We start from the raw sequence: 27,492 nt of genomic DNA, 5'->3' as shown, positions 1-27,492 counted from the left end.
GCTGTGTGCATGCCAGGGGAGTGTTGGCATGGCTGAGCAGGGTTGGGAGGGCGTGAAGTGGGCATGGGTAACCAGCCGTGTGTGGAGCAGAGAGACACAGTGTGTGAAGCCTTGTCCCCGAGCCCCTGTCCCGTGAATGCCGCCTGTCCCATCCTTCCTTCTCCCCGCTGTGCTTGTCCGGCCTGCACAGCTCTCCTGCCTGCTCCATCTCTGCCCTCGCCAGTGGAACCCACGCACGGCAGGAGGGTCTGAGGCTGCCTGCCCATGGCCTCTGCGGCCAGGACCCAGACCTGCAAGGGACACCTGCAGATGCGGTCCTGCTGCTGGTCCCCTGGAAGGCGTGTCAGGACCCGAGTTCCTTCTCCCTTAAGGCGCGCTTCCCCCAAGAGAACGAGGCACAATCCCAGCTGCTGGTCCTGTGCAGGTCCAGCAGCCAGTTCTGTGCGGGGCCCGATGGCCGGTTCTGTGCAGGGTTTTGCGGGAGCCCATTCCCCGCGGGCGTGCAGGTGTGCTGGGATCTGTTGTGTTGCAGCGTCAGCCCGTGGGAAGCTGGGCTGGCAGGACAGTGTCGGGGTCTCTGGGGTCGCGGCTGCACAGTTGCACATGTGGGGTTGGGTCCGAGTCACAGCAGCTCCTGCTGGCGTTCGGGTCCCCGAGGCTACAGCTACCAGGGCTCTGTGAGAGCCACTTGTGTTTTGTTCACAGCTCGATCGAGGTCTGATGGGCAGAAAGATAACCACGGGCCACGCGGGCAGGGCCCTTCAGGGTGTTCCTGGAAGAGTGCAAATACAGATGGCTTGATTGTGGCGCCACAGACTGGAAGTCCACGCTGGGGCGCCCGCAGGGTATCCAGGGGCCGTGTGTGTGTGAACACTTGGTGGGTTTCAGGACTTGGCTGCACCAAAACGGAGCCACTCTTGCACGTCTTGGGCATGTGCTTTGTGTGTTTGTGATCTGACACGGAGAGGGGGAGATCTCGACCCCTCTCCCCAAGCCTAGGACTCCCTCCAGGCTGCGTGGATGGCAGGGGGCTTCTGCCTCACCAGGTGTCCTGGCAGGAAGCTGGCAGTGCCCTCGGAGGTGGCCCTCACCCCACGGGCTGCCATGGAAGAGACCAGGTTCCCCAAGGGTCCTTGGGGCTCACTGGGGGTCCCTCTGCTGTTCCTACCCCCCAGTCCCAGCCGCAGGGTACCCTGGGGGCCCGGGAGGCGGACCAGGGCTTGTCCTGTTCTGCTTGCCCAAGTGCTTTGTGCCTGGAGGTCTTTTTCTAGAAAGGTCTATCAAGGTACTAACTAGCTGGCAGGTGTCTTGGTTGGGGCCCGAGAAAACCTGGTTTCCTTCAGGCAGATGCAAAACAGGCCCGCAGGCGGCCTCCGAAACTTGTCGGTTGGAGCCGGCACGGGCACACGCCTCCCCCAGGTAAACAACGGTGTATTTTCTGCAACGGCCCGAGATGGAAATCAGTCAGAGCTCACCGCCGCTCACCGCCGCGGAGTTTCTAGGTAAAAGTTGTTGATTTGCACAGAGAGAAACAGATTTTTTTTTTAAGCACAGGAAATGGCTGTGTGGGTGTCAGTGATTGGGCCGCAGGCCCTGCTGATAGTAGGACCCTGCGACCCGGCCCCACCCTGCCACTTCCTGCCAGCGCAGCCCTGCCTTGCGGTTCCCGCAGCGCCCGGGTGGCCCCGGCTAACCAGCCAGTAACCTTTAACCTCTTCCCGAGGCAATGGGCCTTCTGGGGACCGCTCACGCAGGCGCGTGGTCCCAGCCCGCACCCCTCCCTCGGGTGGCAGCAAGGCGCACATTTCTGTCTGCAGTGTGACCCGATTGTGCTTTGCACGAGGTGCCACCCGGCTGGCATCCCCGTGGAGGGTGAGAGGCTCCCTAAGGGCTTCCCCAAGGGAGCCCACGCGGCAGGCAGGCGGAGGGAGTGCGTGGGGCAGTGTCCCGGAGGAAGCTGCATTCCTGAAGGACACGAAGCTGGGTGCCGCTGGCTTCGCCGCCTGCCCACCCGGGCCCTGAAACCTCCTGTTGGTTGCTTAAGATCCACTTTTAAAATGGCATCTTTCCTTGAGCCGTGTGGTTAGCACCTCAGCCCTTAACTTAACTGCTTGAATTCCGTTCCCACGATGATCTGAGAGCGATAACCTGGTGGGTTGCGGGCGCAGCATCAGGATGGAAAGGGTGGTCCCTCCAGCACCAGGTACTTGGAAGACCGAAGAGGGGGCACCACCAACCTCTGCTGGATGGGACCCGTGGCCAGAGGCTGCTCCCTGGCCCCGGAAAGGGCCACTTGGTTGGAGAAGGCCGTGTCCCCCCCACCCAGGGTTCGGGCTTAATCTGCCTGCAGGCAGCTTGCTGGTTGTGCTTGTTTCTGACCCGCCAAATCAAGCAGGTTTGAAAATAGTAGCATTTGCCTATCTAGGCACGCACACCCACCCTCTGTCCCAAGCAGGGCTGACTGAGTGGGTGGCGTGTGGCTCCGTTGTCACCTGGAGTTCAGTGGGGTGCAAACGCCCAGGTCAGGCTCAGGGCCCTGACAGATAGGTGCAGCCCCGGAGAGACACCGTGCTGCCCCAGCCACCTCCTGGTCTCCCCAAGGCCTCAGCTCCCCACCTGCAGAGAAATGAGGGGCCAGGAAGAGCCTCGTGGGGAGGGATGCAGGCTGCTGCACCTGCCCCCCGTGGGGCGCCCTACCTGTCAGCTTCCTTCTGTCCCCTGCTTTTTATGAAAGGTATATTAATTTTTACTGGAAAGGCAGATTTACACAGAGAGGCACAAATATCTTCCATCTATTGGTTCACTCCCCATGTGGCCCCAACAGCCGGAGCTGAGTCAATCCAAAGCCAGGAGCCTCTCCCAGGTCTCCCACGCGGGTGCAGGGTCCCAAGGCTGTGGGCCGTCCTCCACTGCTTTCCCAGGCCACAGGCAGGGAGCTGGATGGAAAGTGGAGCAGCTGGGATCAGAACCAGCGCCCGTATGGGATGCTGGCACGTGCAGGTGGAGGATTAGCCAGTTGAGCCAATGCACTGGCCCTCCCCTCTGTCCCCTTTGAGAGACCTGGGTAAGTGCCCCTCCTCTTGGCCCCTGCCCATAGGACTCAGCCCCACCCCCAGCAGCACCCCCTTCTGTGCAAGTCGGCTGTGTGCGGATCCAGTGCCCGCTGCTCTGCAGAGGTGCCCTTGTGGCATCGTGCTGCTGCTAGGAGGAGCCGTGGCTGGCTCCCTGAAGTCCTGCCCAGCTGCTGTGGACAGTGCCACCCCTGAAGAATCCCTTGAGGCGCACAGGGTCCCCGGAGCCCATTACAGTCCGTCTTTACTGTTCGCTGCACAGCCTGACTCGCAGTCTGCGAACCCATTTCCACATCGTGCAGGGAGCCTGGCCCAGGAGCCCCTTGTGTTGCACACTCCCCGTCCTCCCCATGTCTGGGTTGCCGGGCCCCGGGAGGTGATCATGGCCCCTGCCCACCCTTGCACAGCCCTGGCGGGGGGCGGGGCGCACTGCCGGCAGGTGGGTGATGGTGTTGGCTGAGGGCTTCTCAACAGCTCAGCGCCAAACCTCATCCTGTCCCCCTTCAATGCGTTCAGCCGATTGTTCTCGAAATCTGGTAAATATTTTTAGTGGAAAATCTCCACGTTGCGATTGCGGGGACCTCAGATTCTTATCTCACAGGGCCGGGCTGCCTGGCACAGCTTTGATCTGGCGGGCTTGCCTCAGCACATGTACAGGAGGGGCACGGGCAGGGCTGCCGCAGGCCCCCTTGCCTGCCCGTCCATCAGCCGCTGGGAGTGGGCAGGCAAGGCTGGGATGTGCCCGCCCCCAGGCAGCGACATGTGGTGACAGAGCCGGGCTCCAGACAGAACCCGTTCTGTATTTGGTTTTTTGTTCTGCAGCCCTCCTGTTGCAAAGTGTTTTTGCTCATGGGGTAGGGAAGCAGGGGACACAGTCCTACAAACACACCTTGCCAGCATCTCAGCCCCGCATGAGGTGTGGCTCGAATTAGCCCGGCAGTCACATGGGTGTAGTGGAGGCTGGCCGATGGCAGGACCCTGCACGGTGTGCCGTGGGGCTCGGGCCCATGGCTGAGGTGGGGCAGCTGCCGTGACCACAAACCTCGGGGTGTGTGTTTTGTTTCCAGCCAAGGAATTGGAGGCAAGGAGGGAAAAGGCCAATGCGCTCACGTACACACCTGCCCCCTTTGTGGGGTGGGAATCAGGTGTTCTTACGGGGACCCTGCATCGCCCGCAAACCTTACCCCTCCCCTGTGAAGGACTCCCAGGGAGAGAATTACCCCACCGCCCCATTGCCCTGGGCTGCCAATGCTGGCCGTGGCCATGGCCTCCCCCCACCCCAGTGCTGACCGTGGCCGGCGTGACCGCACCCCCATGCTGGCTATGGCCACAGTGGCTCCCGCAGCCATGACCCCGCCCTGTGCTGCCCGTGGGCCTCCCCCAACTCCATACTGGCCATGGTGCCCCCTGCCCAGCACTGGCAATGGCCTCCTCCCCCCCGCCCAGTGCTAGCTGTCCCCCGCCGCCCTGCCTGGTGCTGGCCATGCCCACTGTCTGGTGCTGGCTGTCCCCCGCTGCCCTGCCCGGTGCTGGCCGTGCCCACTGTCCGGTGCTGGCTGTCCCCCGCCGCCCTGCCCGGTGCTGGCCATGGCTGCTGCCTGCTGGGGCCCTGCCAGTCTTTGCTTTGTTTCTCTTATTTTAAATTCTATTCCAGTGGGTTTTGTTCTGCTTTTGTTTTTGTTTTTCTGTATCCCGACTTGCTGGGCGCCCTTTACGCAGTTTCCTGAAAAGCAGCACGGGCCATGTGGCCTGCCGAGTCCCGCTGGCTGGCCAGCCGCAGCGCTGCTGGCAGGAGAGGGCGCGGGCACTGCTAGGGTGGGGCCAGCCACCAAGCCCATCTCTTCTTTCTTTCTTTTTCTTCTTTTCTTTTCTTTAAAAAAAAAAACAGCACGCTGTGGTAAACCATTCGGTTCTTACTGTGTTTTGCTAAAGTCAGTCTTGTGTGTGGTTTCGGTACACCGCTTGGGTAACTGTTGAAACTTCTGTGGTTTGAAAATAAGGCCTATTTTGCCTTCAAGCCTATATTCCTGTCCTGCTTGTCAGGGGGGGGCCCGCACCGCACCCCCTCCCGGGGAGCCCCCCAAGTTCCCTGTCTTTATCCGCACAGGTATTTGGGAATGATCCCGGGGGCCACTGTGCTTCTGGGCCACGCCCCAGCAAAGACGTCCCCTGGCTGGCATCCCTGCCAGCCCTGGGCTGGGGCGGGGGGAGGGGGACACACGTCACCCCCAGCACGGCTTGCCTCCTGGGCTGCGTTAGCTCCGGAGACCCAAAGGCAGAGGACTAAGTCAAGTTTGTCACGTTCGAGATAAGCCGCCCTCAGAAAATCAGAGCCAAGCAAGGAGCTAGCAGAAGCGGTTACATAAAAGCAGGAACTAGACCCAGAATGTTCAAGAAAACACAGCTAAAAATAAGCGGTGTGAGGAGTGGGAAGCTGGGGGGTGCCAGGGCACTCCCGCCCCCCCCCCCCAGCTTCCCTTTGCCAGCCCTGCCAGCCCGGGCGCAAGGCAGGGGTTCCCGCCGTCCTGCGCACCAAGCACTTTTGCAAGTGAAGACAACCGAGAAAGAGCCGTTTGTTGTTTTTTTTTTTTTTTTCCTCTGAAAACAAGAGGAGCAGTGCCGTGCCCCGGTTTCGTGCTAACAGTCGCAATTTCCCAGCGTCGTGTTGGGGCGGCAGGGCCGGGTTCCTGCAGTAAGGCCCCGTGAGCCAGGGGGTGTAGACCCAGATGGCCCAGATGTGCGATGGGGCCAAGGGCCAGCCCGCCATGCCGCTGGCGCCCCAGTCTGTGCCCTCCCCTGCCTGCTCCTGCAGGCTTGCCTCGGGGGCCCCGTCTTTGCACTGTTCCGTGAGGCAGCAGTCCATACAGGCACCTGTGGGTCTTGTTCTGCCCCGCGAGAGAGCTCCCCACTCTGTGTGTGTGTGTCCCCCAGTGCAGAGCGCTGGGGCACCGCTCGGGTCGGCCAGCACCAGGGACAGGGGCTGACCTTCTGTCAGCCTGGCTGCCAGCAAGCTGGAGCTAGGGCAGAGGCTACCCCAGAGGCTGTGGGGAGCAGGCAGCCCGGCAGGGGTGGGCCCTGGTCGCCTCATCCCTGACTGCCCCCGCTGTGTCCTCAGCATCCTCATTATCCCCTCCTAGGAGGATGCCCCCTCACCCTCCGTGACTACTCCGCACCACAGCCCTCCGCCCTGGGAAACAGCCCAGGGGAGCCGGCAAGATGGGCTGGGGGCCGGCTCCTCACGGGGCGCTGCCAGGGCAGGGGTGCCGCTAGGGCAGGGGTGCCACTAGGGCAGGGGGTGCCACCAGGGCAGGGGGCGCCGCCAGGGCAGGGGGCGCCGCCAGGGCAGGGGTGCCACTAGGGCAGGGGGTGCCGCCAGGGCAGGGGGCGCTGCTAGGGCAAGGGATGCCACGAGGGCCTGGGACCGCAAGATGAGGGCCGTGCAAAACTCTGGGTTCTTCGCAGCCGGAGGGAAGTGGGGTGCAGTAGTGTACCCTACTGAGTCTGTACTGGTCTGACAGCTGGGTGTGGCCAGGACGGCCAGGACAGGTGGCCCAGTGCGGCAAGGTCATGTTGGCACTGAGGGCTGCACAGTATTGGCCAGGGGCTGTGATGGGCTCACTGGAGCCTCTGGGGTGGAGGTGGAGGCGCCTGGGGGAGCATTGTGCCCATGGGGTATTGCCTGGCTTTGCACTCCCCAATGAGGAGCTCAGGGCAGGCTCAGGCTGCGTCGTTCCCTGGGGTCTGTGGGGACACCCAAGGCCCTCAGGCACGTGGCTGGGATGTGGGTACAGGTCAAGGCTGAGGTCCAGGGTCAGCCGGGCCTGAAGAGGTGGCCTGGCCCACAGGTGGGCGCCGTGACGGTGCTGGCCACCCTGCCCTCAGACTGACCCACAGTCTCCCCGTCGCTAAGCAGGTCCATCCCAGTCCCTGGTGGAATGTTCCATCACTTGGCAGACCTCCCCAGCCAACCCCACCCCTGTAGGTCCCCCTGTCTCTGGCCTTCTGTCAAGCTGTGCCTCACAGGGACCCCTGCGCCTTGGTGTCACCGCCTCCCTGCGCGCACCCAACGGGGAGAAGCGAAATGGAGGTTGGCAGAGGGTCTGCCACTGCCGGGTTAGGGAAGGGAGCGGAGCGTTTGTGCATTGCGCTGCGTGGTTGGCCTTGAAATGCTGTGTTTGCTGTGGACACGGCTGGCAGGTGCGGCGTGACTGGCTCGCTGGCGCTGCAGTGTCCTTGGGTTGGTAGTGTGCCGTGTCCTCCCTGCCTGGTCCCCCTCGTCTCCCCGTGTGCTCCGTGTTTCCCCGCGGCTCCCATGTGCGTGGGTGTGCGTGGGTGTGCTGTCATCACCCGGGGGTGCGTGTGTCTTCCCGCCGGCCACACCCCACCCAGGGGCTCCGCTGCTCTCTGCTCGTGGCGAGTAACGTGTGCTTCTGTTTTGTTTTCCTCCTCCACTGCCCCTCTCTCTCTCTCTCTCTCTCTCTCTCTCTCATCTCTCCTGAACTTTCTAGGTAAAAGTACACCCGTAAGCCAGCTCGGCTCTGCAGACTTTGCCGAGGCCCCCGACCCGTTCCAGCCACTCGGGGCCGACAGCGGCGACCCCTTCCAAAATCAGCAGGGCTTTGGGGACCCGTTTAGTGGAAAAGACCCTTTTGTCCCCTCCTCTCCAGCCAAGGCCCCCAAGGCGGCCTCCTCGGCCTTTGCAGACTTGGCTTCTGTAAGTTGAACTCCCATCCCTGCGCCCTGCGCCACCTCCTCCTGCCCTTCGCTTGCAGCTTGGGGAGGGGATGGTTTGGTTTTTGCTCTCCCTCCCCCGTGTCCCCTCTCCCCACTCCCACCCCAACCGGCTGGTTCCTGTCCCTCCGTTCCTCGTGCCTCCTGCCACTCGTGTTATTTATTCTGTCCCTGCCACTTGTGTAAGGAAAAGTGTTTGCAATAAAAAGACCCACAGTCCGGACGCTGTATGAGCAGGGCTTGTTTCCTCCAGCCGAGGCTGCGGGCGGGACCCCCGCTGTCCCACCCCGCACACGCGTGCGCTCCTCTCGCCACTCCCCCTCAGGGGGCCCCTGGCGTCTCCTGATCGCATCCAGACAGCCGAGACGGCCAACTCTGACGCAGGATGCCACCAAGAGCAGCAGTGATGCTAGGGTGCCGCCGTGAGCCCGGCCCCCACGCCCCTTAGGTGTGTTGGAGCTCCGCCCGGCAGGGAGTGCGGCTGGAAGGCCCAGCAGCTACCTGCACGAAGAACAGTTTGATCTGCCCACGGAACATGCAGCAGGGACACCTGAGCCAGCACGGCCACTCTGGCAGCAGCGATGCCTGACCTGGCATAGCCACATGGACCTGGGACAGGCAAGCAGGAATCAGCAAAGCCTTTGGCCAAGAGAAGCACCTTGTCACATCAGAAGCCACTGGGGTCCCCCAGCCTGCGTGGCTGTCCTCGCCTCCTGCTCCACCCACTGGATCCCCGAGAGCCACCACTGGGATCCCACAGCCTGCGTGGCTGTCCTCACCTCTTGCTTCATCCACTGAAAGCCGTCCTCGCCTCCTGCTCTGCCCGCTGGATCCCCGAGAGCCACCACTGGGATCCCACAGCCTGCGTGGCCGTCCTCACCTCCTCCTGCTCTGCCTGCCAGATCCTGAGAGCCACCACTGGGATCCCACAGCCTGCGTGGCCGTCCTCACCTCCTGCTCCGCCCGCTGGACCCCAACCCGAGAGCCACCGCCAGCCCTGACTTCCCAGAGTCTCCTGTGTGCCACATGTAGGGCCCTATTTTTTTTTTTTTAAACATATATTTGAAAGAAGAGCAGAGTAGCAGAAAGCTCTGCCATGCACTGGCTCACTCCCCCAGCCCAGCCCACAACAGCCGGGCAAGGTGCAAGCCAGGCGTGCTGCTCCTTCCGGGCCAGCCTGCACCTGCTGCGCAGGGAGCCGGGCCTTGAAGCACTCCAGTGCCTGTTGCTGCGGCACTTACCCCTGTGCACCCGTGGAAGTTTATTTTTGTTTGTTTTGTAAAGTCCCTGGTTCCATCTATATTTATTTAGAGTTACAGAAAGAAAGGGAGGGAGAGAGAAAGATATTCCATGTGCTGGTTCTCTCCCCAAGTGGCTGCAACAGCCGGAGCCGAGCTGGCGCAAGCCAGGACTTCCTCCCGGGTCTCCCACGCAGGTGCAGGGTGCAGCACTTGGGCTGTCCTCGGCTGCTTTCCCAGGCCACAGGCAGGAGGCTGGAAAGGAAGTGGAGCAGCTGGGACTCGAACTAGCTCTTGCATAGGATACCAGTCCTTGTCCCAGTTCCGTCTTTACAGGTGCACCGTGTGGGGACACCTGGCTGCTCAGAGCCCACCAGACGCCCAGCTGTCTCAGGGAGATCTGGGCCCTGGTCTCGGTGACCAGCTGCCCTTCCGAGGGAGCCCGGCCAGGCAGGATAGCGCGTGGTGACCGTCAGCTCTGAAAGTCAGAAGCGACACCTGCCGGAGGCAGAATGCCCCATCCTGGGAGTGCCAGGGAGCTTGCCAGATGCCAGTGAGAGAGGAGAGCCGGCCTCGGGGCTTCTTCACACGTGGGTGCTGTGCCGCGAGGTTGCCTCACCCGCGCAGGACTTGGGGGAGCAGTCTCCACACTGCCATTTGGCCTGCTTGTTGCAGGGCACTGTCAGGGGAGGTTGGAGGCTCGTTCTTTTTCATGAATACAAATGATCAGGTCGGTGTGCGCAGCCTGAGTCCCAGACACTGTCCAGGTGGGTGGGGGCAGCTGTCCATGCGTACTGATGGTGACCAGCCCAGGCCCGGGCTGGGCGCCCTCCAGGGACAGAGCTGTCAGTGTGAAAGAAGCGCCTGGGCCAGCACACCTACCCTGGGGACCCCCTGGACCTCGGTGGGCACTCCGCAGCTGGCTGTCTCCCAGCACAGGACTGGATCAGCTGAGCCGTGCCGGGGGCGTGAGGGGACAAGGACATGGGTCCAGGCCGAGGGAGCAAGTGGCGGGAGGGGCTGAGCCACTTGCATCCCCAGGACCCGCAACATCCCACCAACCGTGGACTTCTAAGAGGCCAGTAATGGCTGGCCTGGTGTGGGCGCCGTGAGCAGCCCCTGAGGGAAGGGCCGCCAGCCTGCCCTGCCACCTGCTGGGGTGGTGCAGTGTCCTCAGGCCACCACTGCAGCCCAGCCACCTGTGACCATGCCTGGCGGCCAGCGACACATGCACAGTCCCCGCTCGTGGAACCTGTCGGATGCATGGTCCCCTGGGGACCTCGGACTGAGTGGAAGCAGAGACCCCGGGCGGGCCGTAGGGGGCCATGGCTTGGGCCTGGTTCCTGTTTGAATCAGGTCAGTGAGCCGAGGCCCTGCAGGCCCGGCCGAGCCCTGGCTGCCATGTCCGGCAGCTGCACTGGGCGCAGCTTCTGGGAGTGCCACCGGGTGTGTGTCCTGCCTCTGCTGCCCGGGAGGCGTTGAAAAGAAGTGGGCGGGCAGAAACCCCAGGGCCGGGGTTCCAGGGAGTCCCCGCCAGCTGCGGGCCCACCTGACGTGGCCCCCTGGGAGTCCACTCTAGTTCCGAAGCAGCTGGCCGTCACTGCCCCCACGCTGTCCTGCCCTGTCCCTGTGACGGCCAAGGCCTCTGGGGGAGGTCTCTCGGGCACGTGTGCTGCCGTCCACCTTGTGTCCTGGTCGCCCCGAGGGTGTGCATCATGGCATCGGAGTGTCCTCAGCTGTCGGGTGGGGTGAGGGTGCCACACCTGGCCCCCCTCTGTGGGCACCCCTGTGCCGTGTGCTGGGTCAGGGCACTCACGTGTCTGCCCTGGAGCCAGCCTGTTCCTCTGCCAGAGGAGCGTGCATGTGGCTTGGAGCCCCCCAGCTCAGGAACGGGGTGTTTTTTCTTGGTTGTTTTAAAAACCCAGCGACCCAAAAAAGTTGCAAAGTGGAGAAATGGGGTGGTGGGGGGCTGGGTCCACATGGTGGTCTCAGAGCTCTGTCTGCCCAAGTCAGGGGCTTGGCGACCCTGGGTGTGCGCACGGGCTGGCGGCCCCCTTGGCCTGTCCCCTAGGACTTGGGGACCCCGTTGGCTTCGCTGTGGAGCCAAGGTCAGGCCCAACGCTGCTTGCCCGCACGCGGGGCGGAACCTCTGCCTGGTCCTACCCCCCCACACCCTTGCCATACACAGACACAGCGGCTGCGTCCCTGCCATCCCCGCTTCCCTGCCTCGCAATGCAATCCTCTCCCCACCGCATCCCGCAAAGCCCCAGGTCGCCGCCGCCGCAGCGGGGCCCACGTAACCCACGCTCCGTTTTTCCCCTTTGCAGTTTGGCAATGAGGAACAGCAGCTGGCATGGGCCAAGCGGGAGAGCGAGAAGGCGGAGCAGGAGCGGCTGGCGCGGCTGCGGCGGCAGGAGCAGGAGGACCTGGAGCTGGCCATCGCCTTGAGCAAGGCCGACATGCCGGCGGCCTAGGCGCGGGCGCCGGGACGCGGTGGCATGCGAGGGCCGGTCCGGCGGGGGCTCCGGCCTGGAAGGCCGCTTCAGGCGGAGTGGGGCGGGCGGACGGCCACAGCCAGGCAGAGCCTTCCCGAAGGTGCCCACGGCCGGGGCGGGGACATCTGGGATCGCGCCACCACCTCCCCGCACCCCGCAGCAGTGAGACGTCCCCTCCCCGGCGAGGTATGCATTCATTGTATAAAAAAAAATGAAGTTTGAATGATTAATATAAAATATTTTAATATGAAATGTGAGAACCAACTTCTTTAAATTATTCCGACTTTGCTGTGCCCTGCGAGCGCGCAGAGCCTGCCAACACACCTGACTTCTTGTGTTTTTGACTCTAGGCGCTGGGAATTTTCCAAACTGCCCTCTCGGCGCCCCTCCGTGCAGACCTGCTGGGCGGCCTAGTCCACCCGGAACCCCATGGCCTGACAGCCCCGCTCCCCCGGGGCTGCCCACGGAAAATTCCACATGGGCCATCAGGTGGCAGGCCCTGGTGCAGACACCCAGGCCGCTGGCCATCAGGGCCTGGGTGGACCAGGAGCAGGCAGAATGCCAAGTTCATGGTCACACGTGGCTCTCCCCCTGAGTCCCCTCATCCCACAGCACCCTGCAAGTCTGTGGGGATGCCGGGGGCGGGTTCCCTCCAGGAACCTGGCCAGCTGGAAGAGTTGGCAAGCTTGCTTTAAAAAAAAAAATCCACTCTGCTTGTTGGAAAGACAGAGGGAGACAGAGATGGACAGAGTCGCTTCCAGGCTCCACCTGCGACATCTTGAGCGGCAGTGACCCTCCATGCTGGGATGGACGAGGCACGGGGGCCTCCCTGCACCCTTCCTCGGGCCAGCATGGAACGCAGCCAGGCTGTGAGTCCGGGGTGCCGGGGGAGTGGGGTGCCCGCCTTGTGTTGGCTCGGGGTGACCGGTGTTCCGAGGAAGCCAAGTCCGTTCTTCAGCCGAGTCAGAGTGCGAGGGGCCGTTCTATCCTGGGACACCGTGCCTTGCGCGCAGCTATTTTTAAACCTGTTCAGGAAGTGTTTCTTTTAGAAATAATGGCGTCAGTCATTGGAGCCCCTTATCAGATCTCTGATTTGGAAACACACAGTTCTTTCAATTTTCCCCGAAGTTCCTAGGAGCTGCGTAGACTGCTGGGCTGTGGCTGGAAAAATAGGAACGGAAATGGACATGCAGTGGCGTATCATGGCTGTGCTTACATGACCTGTCCTTTGTATTTAAAAAAAAAAAGTTTGTTTATTTGAAAGGCACGGTTGAGGGGGCGTGTCTGCTGGCTCACCCCTCAGATGGCCACAACAGCAGAGCTGAGCTGATCCAAAGCCGGGAGCTGGGAAGCGGCTCAGGGGCCCACACGTGGACGCAGGGGCCCACAGACTTGGGCCGTCCTCGGCTAGTTTTCCCGGGCTACACGCTGAGAGAGCTGGATAGGAAGTGTGGAGCAGCTGGGATTCAAACCCACGCCTGTGCGGGATCCCAGCATCGCAGGGAGAGGCTTAGCTGGCAATGCCACAGCACTGGCCCCGAGTCTTTAATGGTCGTTGTTGGGTTAACTCTGATCCAAACAGTATGAAGATCTTTCTAGAACTCCCTGTCCCTGAGGACTAGCAAGCATGGGCTGGTAAGTCTCCCACACTTGGCTGTCTCATAGTTAAAAGACGCAGTTGGCAACGTGACGTCTGATGCCAACATTGTGTGGGAGGGTGCTGCGCTGTCGGAGGAGCGCTGGGTCCACAGCCTTGAGCCAGGAGCCGAGCGCTCCATCCAGTCCGGGACACACGCACGTGGACTAGCCTCCACCCATCTCCCAGATGTGTTAGCAGAGAGCCGGATGTGAAACGGAGCAGCCAGGACTCAAACTGGCACCCACATGGGATGCCAGCGTAGCAGGTGGCGGCTTAACCAACTATGCCACGACAGCACTCCTGTAGACGTGAAATCCATCTAGGTGACAGACACCGCGTGCTCTGAGATAAAAGCTGCGTGAACAGGTGCCACACCACATTGTTCAGCAAATCAGACAAGAACAGGAACCTGTGCGTGCTCATGGCGCCTACCTGGGCTCCCTTGGGATGTTTGGCAGGATTCGAATCCCAAGGGGACAGACTCGACAGTTTCATCAGCGTATCTGTCAGGGTAACAGTAAAGCAGGGTACCCATCGGGTGTGCAGTGTAGAAACTGCCGGCCCGGGCCGTGGCTCACTGGCCAATCCTCCACCTGCAAACACCGGCATGCCGTGCGTTCGCTGGTTCACGTCCCGGCTGCCCCACTTCCCATCCAGCTCCCTGCCTGTGGCCTGGGAAAGCAGTGGAGGACGGCCCACAGCCTTGGGACCCTGCACCCGCGGGGGAGACCTGGAGGAAGAGGCTCCTGGCTCCTGACTGCAGATTGGCTCAGCTCTGGCTGCTGCAGCCACTCGGGGAGTGAACCAGAGGATGAAAATCCCCCGCTCTGTCACTGTCTTTTGAGTAAATAAATGCATCTTTCTGAAACATGTGAGAATTCAGGAGGGCAGGGGAGAGAGAATGACACTCTTGGTTCACTTTCTAAATGCCCGCCGTGGCGTGTGGGTGCAGGGACCAGCCACTCGGGCCGTCACCTGTGCCTCCCAGCAGGGTGCAAGAGCCGAAAGGAACATGGGACTGAAACCCAGGCCCCAGCACCTGCCTGACTATTATTTCAAAAGATTGATTGGTTGATAAGACAAAGCAGCAGAGATGGAAACTTGCGTCCGCTGGTACGCAAGCCCAGCTGTCCACAGCTGCCGGGCCTGGGCCAGGTCCAAGCCAGGAACCTGGAGCTGCATCTGGGTCGCCCACGCGGTGCAGGGGCCCGAGAGCTCGGGCTGTCACCTGCGGCCTCCAGACACATCAGTGGGGAGCTGGATGGGAAGTGCAGCAGCCAGGACTCGAACCAGAGCCCTGTGGGATCCCTGGTCCCGCTGGTAACAACTGCTCAGTGTGTAGTAGTGGCGAGAGGAGGTGTGTGATGGCCAACCATGTGCAGGGTTCTTGTGGTCCTAATACAGTACAAACTCTGCCCCAGGAGTCACTCCCCCGGCCCCCGTGCCCATGTGGGACTGCACACTTTTGGAAAACCTGCTGTTGGCTGTTTCCCAGAGCACAGTGGCCCCAGGGTCACTCCCATCGTAGGACAAGTGGGGCTTTCATCCCTTTTGAAGGCTGAGTGGGAAAGGGGCCTATTCAGTGGCTCAACAGGCTAAGCCTCTATCTGCAAGTACCAACATTCCATATGAGCGCCAGTTCGAGTCCCGGCTACTCCAATTCCTTGTGACCTGGGAAAGCAGTGGAGGACGTCCCAAAGCCTTGGGACCCTGAACCGCGTGGGAAACTGGGTGCTGGATCCCAGGGCACCTGGGAGCACCCAGTGCCCGGCCTTGTCCCTGCCCCAGGGCCGCCAGATCCCAGGGCACCCGGGAGCTCCCAGTGCCCGGCCCTGTGGCAATGTGAGCCCCTGCGAGTGGCTGTGCTGGTTGGAACGGTCCCTAGCTCCTGAGATGACAAAGACCTTCCCTAAGAAACCTCAGAATGACTCAGAGCCGAGCTGGCGGCAAGGTGGCCCACGTCGGCTTGGGGCCGCGCTGCGGAAGTCATGGCTGAGGGTGTGCTGAGGTTTGGGGTTCAACGGAAAATGGCTGGAACGGGAAAAATTCAGCCCTGACACCTGGGATGGGATGGGCAGGTGGCCGGGAAGGTGCGCGATGGGGTCGCCAGTTCTGACTACTGGGTTAGCAACTTCTAGAACCCCCCAAGACTGTGCCAGCCCTGCGGCTGCCCTCACTCACAGGGACAGTCCCAGAAGGCCAATGCAGGGTCAAGGTGGAGGGCCGGGGTGAAGCGTGGGGCAGGTCATGCAGGAGGGGCCTCAGGCACGGGGCGTAAGGCAGGCGGACAGGGTCCTGTCTACACTGAGCACACCCTCCACACCAGGGTGCCGAGGGACTCCAGGTCCTGTCTACACTGCACACCCTCCGCACCAGGGAACTGAGGGGCTCCCGTCTACACTGTGCGCTGTCTACACTGTGCACATTCATCAGGGTACTGAGTCACTACCTGAGTTTTCTTTTGATCTCTGAAAGGGAGAGTGACAGAGGTGGGTGACAGAGTCCCCACGTGCTGCTTCACCCCAAATGCGACAAGCCAGGGCTGGGTCAGACGGGGGTCAGCAGCCAGGCGTCCCTCCGGGTCTCCCGGGGGCTTGTCCCCTGCTGCCTCCCAGGGCGTGCCTGAGCAGGGATGCAAAAGCCAACACTGGGTATTGAACCCAGGCCCCCGAGGTCGTGTAGATGCCACGACTCGCAGGCCTCTGATTCACTTCCCAAGCGGCCGCAATGGCTGGAGCTGAGCCGATCTGAAGCCAGGAGCCTCCTCTGGGTCTCCCCCGCGGGTGCAGGGTCCCAAGGCTTTGGGCCGTCCTCCACTGCTTTCCCAGGCCACAGGCAGGGAGCTGGATGGGAAGTGGGGCAGCTGGGATTAGAACAGGTGCCCATATGGGATTCCGGCACATTCAAGGTGACGACTTTAGCTGCTATGCTATCACGCCAGGCCCAAAAAATAAATCTTCAAAATAATAATAAATGCAAGCAGGGGACGGGACTCGTGTTTGTCAACAGAATGTTCTGTTCACGTTGTTCCTGCCAGGCCCAGCACGCAGCCCAGTTCTCGGGGAGGATTTGCCGGGCAGGCCGAGGTCTGGCTGGCTGGGCTTGCGGCCGCTGCTGCTCCCACGTGTGGCAGGCGCCGTCGAGGGGCTGGCAGGGTGGAGCTGGTTCCCAGCGCTCAGCCTGCAAGCTGGGTGGGCGTGCCCGGTGTCATCATCGCCTTGACCGCAGGTCCATCCAGGCCCTTGCCAGTCCCTGCACCCCAGGGCTGGCTGCAAAACCCCCAATTTCCGCTCTCACCCCCTAACACCCGAATCTAGGCCATCGGCCATGAAAGCGCTGGCTTGAGTAGTCACACTCATGGCCCCAAACACGAAACTCCATCCTGAAGGCCACGGCCAGAGCTGGGCCCAGCTCCCTCGTGGGCATCTTCCCGCAGGGCCCGAGCACAGACGAACGTGCAGCCCGCAGCGCTGGCTTCCCAGAAGCCTGGGTTTGAATCTGGCTGCCCCACTTCCCATCCAGCTCCCTGCCTGTGGCCTGGGAAAGCAGTGGAGGACGGCCCACAGCCTTGGGTCCCCGCAACCCCCAGATTCTGGGTGTTGTGCCCAAAGAACTGACCGCAGGGACTCAAGCCAGCGCTTGGACACCCGTGTTCACAGTGGCTTGAAGGGCCACAACCCACGTGTCCCTCAGCTGGTGGACACACTGGTCTAGCCACGGGATGGAATATTACTCAGGCTTGAAACGGAAGGGTGTAGCACCATGATGTAGTGGGCTAATCTTCTACTTGAAGCCCTGGGATCCCATATGGGCACCTGTTCAAGTCCCGGCAGCTCCACTTCCTATCCAGCTCCCTGCCTGCAGCCTGGGAAAGCAGTGGAGGATGGCCCAAAGCCTTGGGACTCTGCACCCGTGTGGGGGACCCGGGGAGAGGCTCCTGGCTCCTGGCTTCGGGTCGGCTCAGCTCCGGCTGTTTTGGGAGTAAACGAGCAGAGGAAAGGTTTCTTTCTGTGTCTCTCCTCCCCCCCTCTGTAGCTTTGCCTTGCAAATAAAAATAAATCCTTTAAAACAAAGAAGAAAAAAACAAGGAAGGGGCCAGCCATGGCACGGCAGTGGCAACTGAGACGCCTCTGTCCCATGTCGGAGTGCCTCACCTGAGTCCCGGCTTGGTCCCGTGCCCAGCTCCCTGGAAGGCACCAGGGGACCGCTCATTGCCTGGGGCCTGGGCACCCTCTGGGGCAGATCGTGCAGCTCCAGGCTGCAGGCTTGGCCACTGTGAACATTTGGGGAGTGAACCTGTTGCTAGAACTTTCTAATGAATAAAAGCTAAAGAATTGAAAAAATACATTTTAAGAATTCTGACAACTGGTAAAACTTGGATGAAATAAGACCCCAAAGGCTGCCTGCTCTGTGTGTGTGCGTGCACTGGGCTGCTTTGCACGCGGCCCGAGCTTCGGTTTTGGGGGAGCTGAGAAACCGTGGAGATGACAGTGGTGAGGCTTGCACAAACACGTGCCCGGAGCGATGCTGGGTGCTGGGTTCTGTGTCTTTAACCACAATAAAGGAACGGAAGCAGAGGGGAGGGGATGGGGGCAGAGACCCGCCCCGCCCTGCCAGCTCTCCTGCAACACACCTCCCTGGGGTTAGGGTGCAGTAGCCTGAGCTTCGCCTCTGCCCCTCTGATGTCCTCCAGCTCGAGCCAGCCAGGGCCTCTGCCCCCGCCTCCCCGCCCTGCCCACGCTGTGGGCCCTGGGTGGCCGCTGCAGAGCAGGGTCCCGTCTCCTCACGCCCACCCCTTCCCTGCTCCCACCAGGGCCAGGGCCTCAGGCCCCTGGCAGGGGCAGGCGTAGGCACACCCTGTCCGTATGGGGTTGGCGGACGGAGAGTCTCGTTTGCCAAGCCATGAGCCCCAGTGGTGGAGGTCCCCGGGGGGTTCTGGCAGGGCAGGGAGCCGTCCCTTGTAGGGGTGCTGATGCACAGTGGGGCCGAGTCCGCTTATCCACTGATGCTCATACAAGGCTGGGAGCAGGTGGCGAGGTTCTGCAAGGGCTGAGACCTGGGACCCATGCCAGTCCCCACTCCCCTCGCCCCCCACGTCATGCTGTAACCTCCACCACGATTGCCCCCCATCTCCCCCATGCCTCCTCTGAGAGCCCTGCTGTTCTCCTGCTCTAGACTTTTCTAGGAAAAACACAAAAACAAAAACAAAAACGGGCTTGCCCTGAGAGTGCAGACGGAAGCCCAGGGGAAAGCTGCTGCCAGGAGGCCCTGGTGGCACCCCTGGAAGCTTCTGCATCCAGAGACCCGACCCGCCCTGCATGCTCGGGGAGACGCTGGGGCCGAGCAGCCCTGAGTCCCGGCTCTCTGCCATCTGCACCTGCCCAGGGCTGGGCGCCTGCTCTCCTTTGAGCCCCAGGCTCCCCGGGCAGAAGGAATGGGCGGTGGGGAAGAGGAAAGAATGGGTCTGTCCCAGATGAAAACATTCAAGTTCAAATCTCAGGAGGGCCGGCCGTTGGCGACGAGTGCTGCGGAGGCCGAGGGCTGAGTCATCTGTCAGTAATTTCAGTTTTGTCAGGTGTAGCCTGGGGCTGTCATAGCGTCAGCTGAAGGAAAGAAGGAAGGAAAATGGAGATGGAAGAGTGAGAGAAAATGAGAGGTGAGAGACACACCGAGAGAGAAATCTTGGAGATGCTAGCCGCCCTGCAGGGCGTATTCAGGATGCCAGCCGCACCCCAGGGCACCCATTTCTCTGACCGGGAAACTGAGGCCAAGACAGATCAAGCCACGAGGCCGGCCTGCCAGAGGGCTTCCCTGGGAAAGCATGTGCCCCTGGGCGCGTCGCCCGGCCGCCCTTGCATCGGGAGCCGGCAGGGTGCACGGGGCTGTGGGGTGAGGGGACGGTGGTGGCAGGTGCAGGCTCCTCTTGTGTGCTCGCGGGGGACTCTGCAGCTCAAGGTGTCACAGGGTCGGGGGAGGAGTCGCAATGGGTGGCACCTGCTCTTGCCGCGTGGGCACAGGTGATGGGGCCGCATGCTGAGTCAGGGACGGTGACTCTGCCAGCACTCTGCCCTCCCTCACAGCACACACTTCACACCCCCCCTCCCCGGGCATCTCCCATGTCCTTTGTCAGCCACTTTAAGGAGCCCCACCCCCTCGCCTCTCCCCTCTCCGGGCCCATGGTCACCCCCCACTCCCTGAGGACAAGCTGAAGGGGTCCCCCTAGTATGTGCAGCAGGCAGACAAGGGGGAGCTTGCTGCAGCTCCTGCAACAGGAATTAAATAGATGACTACTTGGGTGCCAAAGATTTTAATTCATGTATGTTTTAGAAATTCTGTTTGCATTAAAATAAAGTTACCTTGAAAAAAAAAAAAGATTTTATTAGAAGGCAAAAGAAAGAAGATTCTCCGTCAAGCTGAGCCAGTCCAAAGCCAGGAGCCTCTTCCGGGTCTCCCGCGCGGGTGCAGGGTCCCAAGGCTTTGGGCCCTCCTCCACTGCTTTCCCAGGCCACAGGAAGGGAGCTGGATGGGAGGTGGAGCTGCCGGGATTAGAACTGGCGCCCCTATGGGATGCTGACGTTGCAGGTGGAGGATTAGCCTGTTAAACCACCACAGCATCTGTGCTGTTTTGGGGGGATAGCCACGTGGAATATCACGCAGCTGTGAATATGAACTAGCAAGCTCTCGCGGGAGAGGAAGAAAAAGTGGCTCACGGAAAAACACTTTAGGCTGCCAGGGGGGAAAAAAGTACACAGCTGACATGCTGGCAACCTTGAACTTGGGGAGGCAAAGCAGTATCAGAGGATTCAGGGTATCGTTTGTATTTGCTTTGATGTTGAACATTTTTCTACCAGGGCCTGGGGTGAGGTGCACGTCTCCCACTCCGAAAGTCCCCGCCTGCTGTCTTTATGTGCCACCCAAGCCTGCTTGTTGGCACAGCGTCTCTGCCTTGCTGACGAGAGAGAGAGAGAGAGAAAGCAGTGCTGGTGGTAAAACAAAAAACAAAACAAAACCAAAAAAACAAAAAGCAGGTGGCTTTGTTTTAATAACCTCAGCGCCGCTGTCCCGTGGGGTCCTATTGTTCCGTGCGTGGCACAGCCTGGCGTGACACCCCCACCGCATGGCGTAAATCACGCCCAGCTGATTGTGGACGGGGCGCTTCAGGAAAGGGCAGGAAACAAAACCAACGACAGGGATTTCTGGATGAGTCAGCGGGGCGCTGCTCATCGACCCCCGGGGGCAGAGACACACTGGGGCAATTGCCGTCAGAGTCGCTGCAGAAACTGTAAACAAAACATACGTAGCTGTTTTATTATTATTTTTTTTAAATAACAGGTGCGCCGTGAACTTTTGGAAGGTTCCTCGTCCGCATGGACTTCAAAATGGTTTATTTTTTTTTACACCCAAACAAAATGGAGATACCCACCCATGCCCTTTGACCCTGCGCAGGCACTTCAGGAAAGGGAAACATTTTAACAGGTGCAAGCCACTGGCCTGAAACTTTTGAACTTGACAGTGAAGACCCAAGCCTTTCAGGAGGGAAAACCTCCATTCTAGTGCTTCTCCCCGTGTTTCAAGTGGCTCTGCGCCTCTGCCCGTGCCCCCAGCCACCCTCCAGCTATGTGCTAAAACGGTTGGTGTACACACACACACACACACACACACACACACACACACACACACACACATTTACGCTCTGCAGAAAAGGGAGCCCGGCTACTTCCTCGCCAGCAATGAATCACGCCCGGGTTTCTCTCATGGATTACACCCTCTCAGCTGTTTCCAGCGCTGCCACCCTGTGGTTGGCTGCACCATCACCATCATCTTGGTGGGAGCAGAGGAGGAGGAGGAGGAGGAGCAGGAGGAGGAAACCCCAGGCCGTGTCGCAACAGCAGCAGCAGCAGGAGATGGGGGCGGGGGAGAGTCTTCACACAGCTTCAAGAAGCATTTCCACTTTCTGGGAAATGGGTTGTGCAATGGCTGGTGGCCATGGTGACCCAGGGCTTTTGCAGAGCGGGGAGGGGACTCTGTCTTGGAGAGCGGCACCTGCTGGCCCGTCCACGTTGGAGACTGGAGGGGGCTCCCTCTGCCTGGCCACCTTCAGGAGTCTCCCAAGGCCACTGCCAACTCCCCCTGTCTGGGGGCTCAGAGACCTGCCCCCACCCACGCCAAGAGGCTGCTGCGCTGGCTGGACCAGCTTCCCCCTTGGGGCTTCGGCTTTTTCTTAACCTAGAAAAGGGGTTCCCTGCCTGACTGCCAAAGTGCCATCAGAAAAATGTCACTCAAATGGCTGCCACTAACGCACACGGTGGAGCGTGTCCAAAACTCAGCATTTTACTCCTAAAAAAAAAAAAAGTTTGGCTAAAACCTCAGAAGCTTCCAGAGAGAAGCAAAGATTTTTTTTCCTAGCCCGCAGGAGGCCACATCCCTGTGGACCACTTTCCCCTAGGAACAACCTTAAAATAACCTTCCATCCCTCTTAGAACGCAGTGTGGACATTTACAGGAAAAGCCCACAGCTTCTGACCTGCCAGGATCCGTCAGGGACCCCGCCCACAGCTGCACCCCCTAAACCCCAGTTTCCAAGCAGCCAGAACAACGCTGATTATTTTTTTTTTCCAAAAAAGATGCAAAACTTTCTTTTTAATTAGAAAAAAACATCACACAGAATGTCTTATAAAAAAGAAGAGCAGGTGGCCCAGTTCCACCTGCCGTTCCGTATGTACAGTTACATATCACAGTCAGCTATGTACAATCTGATTTTAAAAAATGTCACGGACGGGACACGGGGGTGGGGTTGTCTTCCACTCAACGGCCGAAGCCTTCCAGTGCAGACCCCGGGCGGGGAGGGTTGGGGCATGGAGTTATTGCACCATTTAAAAAAAAAAAAACAAAATTCATCCACGAGGGTCACCATCTTGGCCCAGCGGGCTCCACGTCATCTGTAAGGGCCAGGAGTGGCAATGTCCATCGAGGAACAGTCAGTCCCCTTTTTCTTGGCCACGCAGTGTCCGGCCCCGGTCCTCGGGGGAGGGAGGGGAAGGCAAAGGAGCAGTCCAATAAATACCGTTAATGTCACAGTTTGGGACGAAGGGGAGCCGTGCCCGGCGCGTGGGACCCGCCCCGGCCGAGCGCGGGAGCGCACGCACGGTGAGGGGGGCAGCCCCGAGCTGGCTACAGGTGGCGCTTCATGTGCAACGCCAGGTGGTCGGAGCGCGAGAAGGCGCGGTCGCAGAGGTGGCACTGGAAGGGCCGGTGGCCCGTGTGCTTGCGGTAGTGCCGTGTGAGTTCATCGGAGCGCGCGAACTTCCAGCCGCAGCCTTCCCAGTTGCAGTGGTACGGCTTTTCGCCTGCGGGGTGGGGACGCTCAGTAAGCCGGGGTGCCGGGGTCCCTCCTCCCCGGGCCAAATCCTGAGCCCCTGAAACTGCAGACGCCTCCCTTCCCAAGTGTGTGGGTGTGCTGGGGGCTCCCCAGGGCGCCCTAGCGCCTGCTAACGCCCACTGTGTGGGGTCAGCCGTGAGCCTTGCTGCCTAAGTGTGCGCCCCTCCCCAAAGTCCCGGGTCACGCCCCGCGAGGGGGCTTTGGCTGCACCCGCTCCCCAGACGCCCAAAGCCTTGGCCCCAAGGATCCTAAGCGTACGCCCCCCCTCCACCCCAACTTCTAGGTGCCCCTCGGAAGTTCTCTGAGTGTGTAGTCCTCTCCCCTGGGCCACGCCCCCTGTCCCGGAGTCCCTAAACCTGTCTCCCCTCGCCGCCCACCTACCTGTGTGCGTGCGCAGGTGCGCCTTGAGGTGCGAGCTCTTGGTGTAGGTCTTGCCGCAGCCTGCGTAGCTGCAGGTGTGCGTGGCTGTGCGTTTGCGAGGCCAGGAGCGGCGGCCGCGCTTGGGTTTGGCTTCCAGCAACTCCAACGGGGACGCAGGGGGCGTGAGGAGACCGCGGGCGGCGGGGGGCGCCAACCCCAAGGCTGCTGCTGCGGCGGCGGCGGCCGCGTCGTCGAAGAGCCCGAAGGCGGAGGGCGCGGGCGGCGGGTAGTGCAGCCCCGGACCGGGGGCGCCGAAGCCGGGGCCGCCTTGGAAGGGCGGGAAGGGGCCGGCGCGCGGGCCGGGTGCGGGCAGGCGCGCGGGCCCGTCGGGGCTGAGCGGCGGCGTGTCGGGCGGCGGCGGTGGCCGGCCCCCGGGTCCCCGCATGCACGCTGCGCTCGGGCCGGGGGCCCCTTCGCGTTTGAGCCCGCGCGGTCCGCGGGCCAGGCCGGGCGCGCAGCCGTAGGCGCCTCCGCCGTCCACTTCGGGGGGCTCGGCCTTGACCAGCCGGCCCGGGGGCGCGAGCAGAAAGCGGCCGTGCAGCGCGGGGCCGGGCGGCGCGTCCAGCAGCTCGGACACCAGGCCGCCCGCGGGAGCGCCGTAGGGCGGCGGCGGGGGCTGCGGGGCTCCGGGCTCCGGGTAGTAGAACGCAGGCGGCGGGGGCGGTGGAGGCGGCGGCGGCGGTGGCGGCTCCGGGGCGGCCTCGGTGCCCAGGCCGTCCAGCCCCATGGACAGGATGAAGTCCAGCACGCTGTTGAGGTCGTCGTCGGCGCCGCTGGCGGCCTCGGGCTCCGTGCGTGGCCAGCGCTGCGGAGGGGACACGGGCGTGAGTGTGTGCGCGGTGGCCGCGGCGGGACCCCCCCCCAACACACGGAGGTCTCCACGGGGGCGCCCACCCTGGCCGACTACGGTCTCCGGCTAACCCGGAGCAGCCCGCGATCCCCGCTGCCCGCTGGCGTTCTGTGGTCGCCAGGGGAGCCCCTTTTGGAGGGCGCGCACACGCGCGCGCGCGCGCGCGCGGGCATCCCAACTCTCCCCGCCGCCCACGGTCAAGTCCTAAGACCCCCGAGCCCGCCGCCCTCACCTCCTGCAGGCCGCGCTCACGGCACGGGCTGGCGAAAGTGGAGAAGGACGGCAGGATGGGCACGCTCAGCGCCATGGCTTGGGGATGACACCGGGGTGGGGTAGGGGCGCTGCGGACTGGATGGGGACTCCGGCGGCCCAGTGACTTGTTCCCGGGGCCGGACTGATCGTGGCTGCCGGGCGTGCTGCCGGGCGGGCGGGGACGGCTCTGCGGGCTGCGGCCGGGGCCCGCCCCAGCCTTATAGGCGCGGCGCGCGCGGGGGCCGGGCCAAGGCGGCGGCGGCGGAAACGCGTCCCGGATGGGGACGAGCTCCGGGCGCAGCCTAAATTTAGCCGCGGTATATAAGCGGGCGGGCGGCGGCGGCCCTGGCCACTGCGGCCGCCCGGGGGCCCTGCGAGCTCGCTGCCCGGCCCGGCCCGGCCGGCCGCGCCCCCCATCCTCCCCCACCAGCCCGGGCCCGCCCCCCGCTGCCCGTCTCCGTGGCGACCGCGTCAACACGCGCCCCACAACAGTGCGGATGACGTGCGCGCAGGGATCCCCGGGCGCCCCGAGGAGCCGAGGGGGCTGGGGCGGCTGTGGGGCTGCCACGGGGGTCTTCCGAGTGGGGAGACTGGGGTCAGGGGAGTCCGAGGGCCCCGAGTGGGGAGACTGGGGTCAGGGCAGTTCCAGGGCCCCCCATTTGGTGCTGACACAAGCTGGAGTGACAGAGCGGAGTTGCTGGGATGCAGGGGGTAAAGTTAAGGCCGGAGAGGCTGGGAGAGGTGCAGATCTGACCTCACGGTATATAACCTTGACCTTGTCCCCCACCCCACCCTCACAGGGAGCGGTCACTCCTTGTTGGACTGCGCATGCCCACAGCTGCCTCGGTGGGCTCTGGGTAAGGTGGTGGGGACAGAAACGGGAACTAGGGCCCGGCTTGATGGCTCAGTGGCTAAATCCTCGCCTAGCAAGCACCGGGAGCCCCTATGGGTGCCTGTTTGTGTCCCGGCTGCCCTGCTTCCCATCCAGCTCCCTGCCTGTGGCCTGGGAAAGCAGTGGAGGACGGCCCACAGCCTTGGGACCCTTCACCCGCGTGGGAGACCCGGAAGAGGCTCCTGGCTCCTGGCGTGAGATCAGCTCAGCTGTGGCTGAGGTGTGGATTTGGGGTGGGAAGCAACAGGTGGAAGATCTGTCTCTCCTTCTCACTGTGACTCTGACTTTCCAATAAAAACAAATGTTTTTATTAAGATTTATTTATCTTTATTGCAAAGTCAGATATACAGAGAGAAGAGACAGAGAGGAAGATCTTCCGTCTGATGGTTCACTCCCCAAGTGACCGCAATGGCCACCAAAGCCAGGAGCCAGGAGCTTCCTCCAGGTCTCCCATGCGGGTGCAGGGTCCCGAGGCTCTGGGCCGCCCTCCACTGCTTTCCCAGGCCACAGGCAGGGAGCTGGATGGGAAGTGGAGCTGCCGGGATTAGAACCAGCGCCCATATGGGATCCTGACGCGTTCAAGGTGAGGACTTTAGCCGCTAGACCATCGCATTGGGCCCAATAAATCATTTTTTAAAATAAAATTTAAACATGTGAAAAAGGACAGGATGAGGTACACACGTGTCTCAGAACTGCAGTGTCCGGGACTCGAACCAGTGCCCTAAGGATGCCGACATCACAGCAGGTGGCTGAGCCTGTAGCACCACCATGGCTCCTTTTTTCCAGAGCCCATGAGCACACTTCTGCTAGTGCCTGGGAAATACAGTTCAACGTTCAGTTTATTTTGGTGCCAAAAAAAAAAAAAATCTTAATTCCACGCAGAGGTTTTTTTGTTTTATGTAATAAACGCTTGTCATGAATTTCTGGAAGGCTCCGCATGGGCCTGAACTTCCTTTTTTTTCTTTCAGCACCAAAACAAGCTTAGGCGTTTTTATTCAATTTTCCACAGACTCTTCAAAGTGCCCTTGTATGGGCTGCATTACAAAAAAAAGTTGTATTTATTTATTTTACGTCACCATGACAGATTCTCTCTCTCTCTCTCACACACACACACACACACACACACACACGCTTTCATGGTGCATTCCCACTCTCTAAGTGGCCACAACTGCCAGGGTTGGGTCAAACCAATGTAGCAGCTCAGAGCTGCTTCCTGGTCTCCCCTGTGCGTGCAAGAGGGGCCCAGGCACTTGGGCCGTCCCCTGCTGCCTGTCCAGGTACCTTAGCAGGAAGCTGGACCAGAAAAGGAGTAGCCGGGACTCGAACTAGCACATTGGGGACTCCGGCGTCTCAACGCAGGCGGCTTTACCCGCTGCCGATGTCACCAGCCCTTGGGCAGAGCCTGTGTGGGCTGTGTGGCTGCTCCATTACGTAGCCGTGGATCTGTCAGGTACGTGACAGTGTCCTGGAATGGGTGAGTCAGGGGTGGCCATGGCATGTGTGGTCCCTTAAGCACCGATGGGTCAGAGTGCCCGCTGCGCGTGCCCTCGGCACAGGCAGGCTGGCAGTGGGTGCTGTGATGGCTTGGCGTGTCCGTGGGCGATGTCCGCCGGTTCTGCGGATTTGGCTCCGTGGTACCCAGGCAGGAGTCGGAGGCACCTGCGGTGTGGACTCCCTGCCCTCCGCCTTGCCGTGCCATCTCCTAAGCCTGCGAGCCCTGGGCGTTGCTGCTGCTAACCTTCGGTCCCTTCCAGGGCCTGGAAAGGCCACCCTCCCCAGCCGCTATTGTATGCACTTGGCTGGGCGCCCGAGAGCAGGCTGTCAGGAATTCGGCAGAAGACAACGTCACCTCCAAATGCAGCTGAGCTGGGCGAACAGTCTGAGGCAATGAAGGGAGTTCCCGCCTCGGCTTTGCGCAAACCGCTCCTATTCCTCGCCAAGCTGGGCTCCCGTGGCGCGCACATGTGCGGCAGATTGCAGTCATACTGTGGATGGGAACAGATTGCAACCCAGGGTGCCCCCCATCTGATGATTCACCCCCCCCCATTACCCTCCTCCCCAACAACCAGGGGCTGCGCCACGAGTTCCATCCAGGTCTCCCCTGTGGGTGCAGGGGGCCCCAGCACCGGAGCCGTAACCTGGCACCTCCCAGGGCGGCGGCGAGCAGGGGGCTGGAGTCAGCCCTTCAACCCAGGCCCTTCAGCGTGGGATGTGGGCATCTGCTCAACTGACCCACGCCCATCGGCAGGACCGATACGCGCCATGGTGCACAGCTCTTGTGGCAGGCGGAAGCAATGGTGGGATTATTTGTTTAAAAGAATTATCAGAGAGAGTTGATTGAGGGGAGATCTTCCATCTGCTGGTTCGCTCCCCAAATGGCTGCAATGGCCTGAGCTGAGCCGATCCGAAGCCAGGAGCCTCCTCCAGATCTCCCAAGCGGGTGCGGGGTTCCAAGGAACTGGACCGTCCTTTGCTGCTTTCCCAGGCCACAGGCAGGGAGCTGGGTGGGAAGTGGAGCAGCCAGGC

General features: G+C 61.6%; 3 protein-coding genes across 8 annotated transcripts in view; 2 read left to right on the top strand and 1 right to left on the bottom strand.

The window, feature by feature from the left end:
- EPS15L1 (epidermal growth factor receptor pathway substrate 15 like 1) overlaps positions 1 to 11,711 on the top strand; it is a 50,835-nt gene extending 39,124 nt beyond the window's left edge. For 2 of the 6 annotated variants that reach the window (XM_040990731.1, XM_040990730.1), the window contains exons 23-24: positions 7,580 to 7,785; positions 11,368 to 11,711. In XM_040990731.1, the coding sequence (XP_040846665.1) occupies positions 7,580 to 7,785; positions 11,368 to 11,514 (353 nt within the window). In that variant the 3' untranslated portion in view covers positions 11,515 to 11,711. Of the gene's footprint in view, positions 1 to 7,579; positions 8,820 to 11,367 lie in introns of all 6 variants that reach the window. The other 4 variants (XM_040990734.1, XM_040990732.1, XR_005884872.1 and 1 more) reach the window with 3 other exon arrangements.
- Positions 1 to 27,492, top strand: part of LOC121163398 (coiled-coil domain-containing protein 130-like) — a 469,842-nt gene that overhangs the window by 382,878 nt on the left and 59,472 nt on the right. The window lies entirely within an intron of this gene.
- Positions 21,799 to 24,261, bottom strand: KLF2 (Kruppel like factor 2). The gene is made up of 3 exons (XM_040990889.1): positions 24,055 to 24,261; positions 22,934 to 23,777; positions 21,799 to 22,520 (listed from the first exon to the last, which is right to left on the bottom strand). The coding sequence occupies exons 1-3, from the start codon at positions 24,127 to 24,129 to the stop codon at positions 22,345 to 22,347; spliced, it is 1,095 nt and encodes a 364-aa protein (XP_040846823.1). The 5' UTR covers positions 24,130 to 24,261; the 3' UTR covers positions 21,799 to 22,344.

The sequence above is a fragment of the Ochotona curzoniae genome, unplaced genomic scaffold, assembly GCF_017591425.1.
Source record: "Ochotona curzoniae isolate NIBS_2020 unplaced genomic scaffold, NIBS_Ocur_1.0 contig_605, whole genome shotgun sequence".
Taxonomy (NCBI): Eukaryota; Metazoa; Chordata; class Mammalia; order Lagomorpha; family Ochotonidae; genus Ochotona; species Ochotona curzoniae.
The sequence above is the reverse complement of the archived record's forward strand: the minus strand, read 5'-3'. Positions and strand labels throughout refer to the sequence as shown.

Excerpts from the sequence above, each read along its gene's own strand:
- KLF2 (XM_040990889.1), bottom strand. The coding sequence starts at position 24,129 with ATGGCGCTGAGCGTGCCCATCCTGCCGTCCTTCTCCACTTTCGCCAGC. Across the intron at positions 23,778-24,054 it reads GTGAGCGCGGCCTGCAGGAG|CGCTGGCCACGCACGGAGCC; the intron begins GTGAGGGCGGCG and ends TCCCCTCCGCAG. Across the intron at positions 22,521-22,933 it reads GCACCTGCGCACGCACACAG|GCGAAAAGCCGTACCACTGC; the intron begins GTAGGTGGGCGG and ends CCCACCCCGCAG.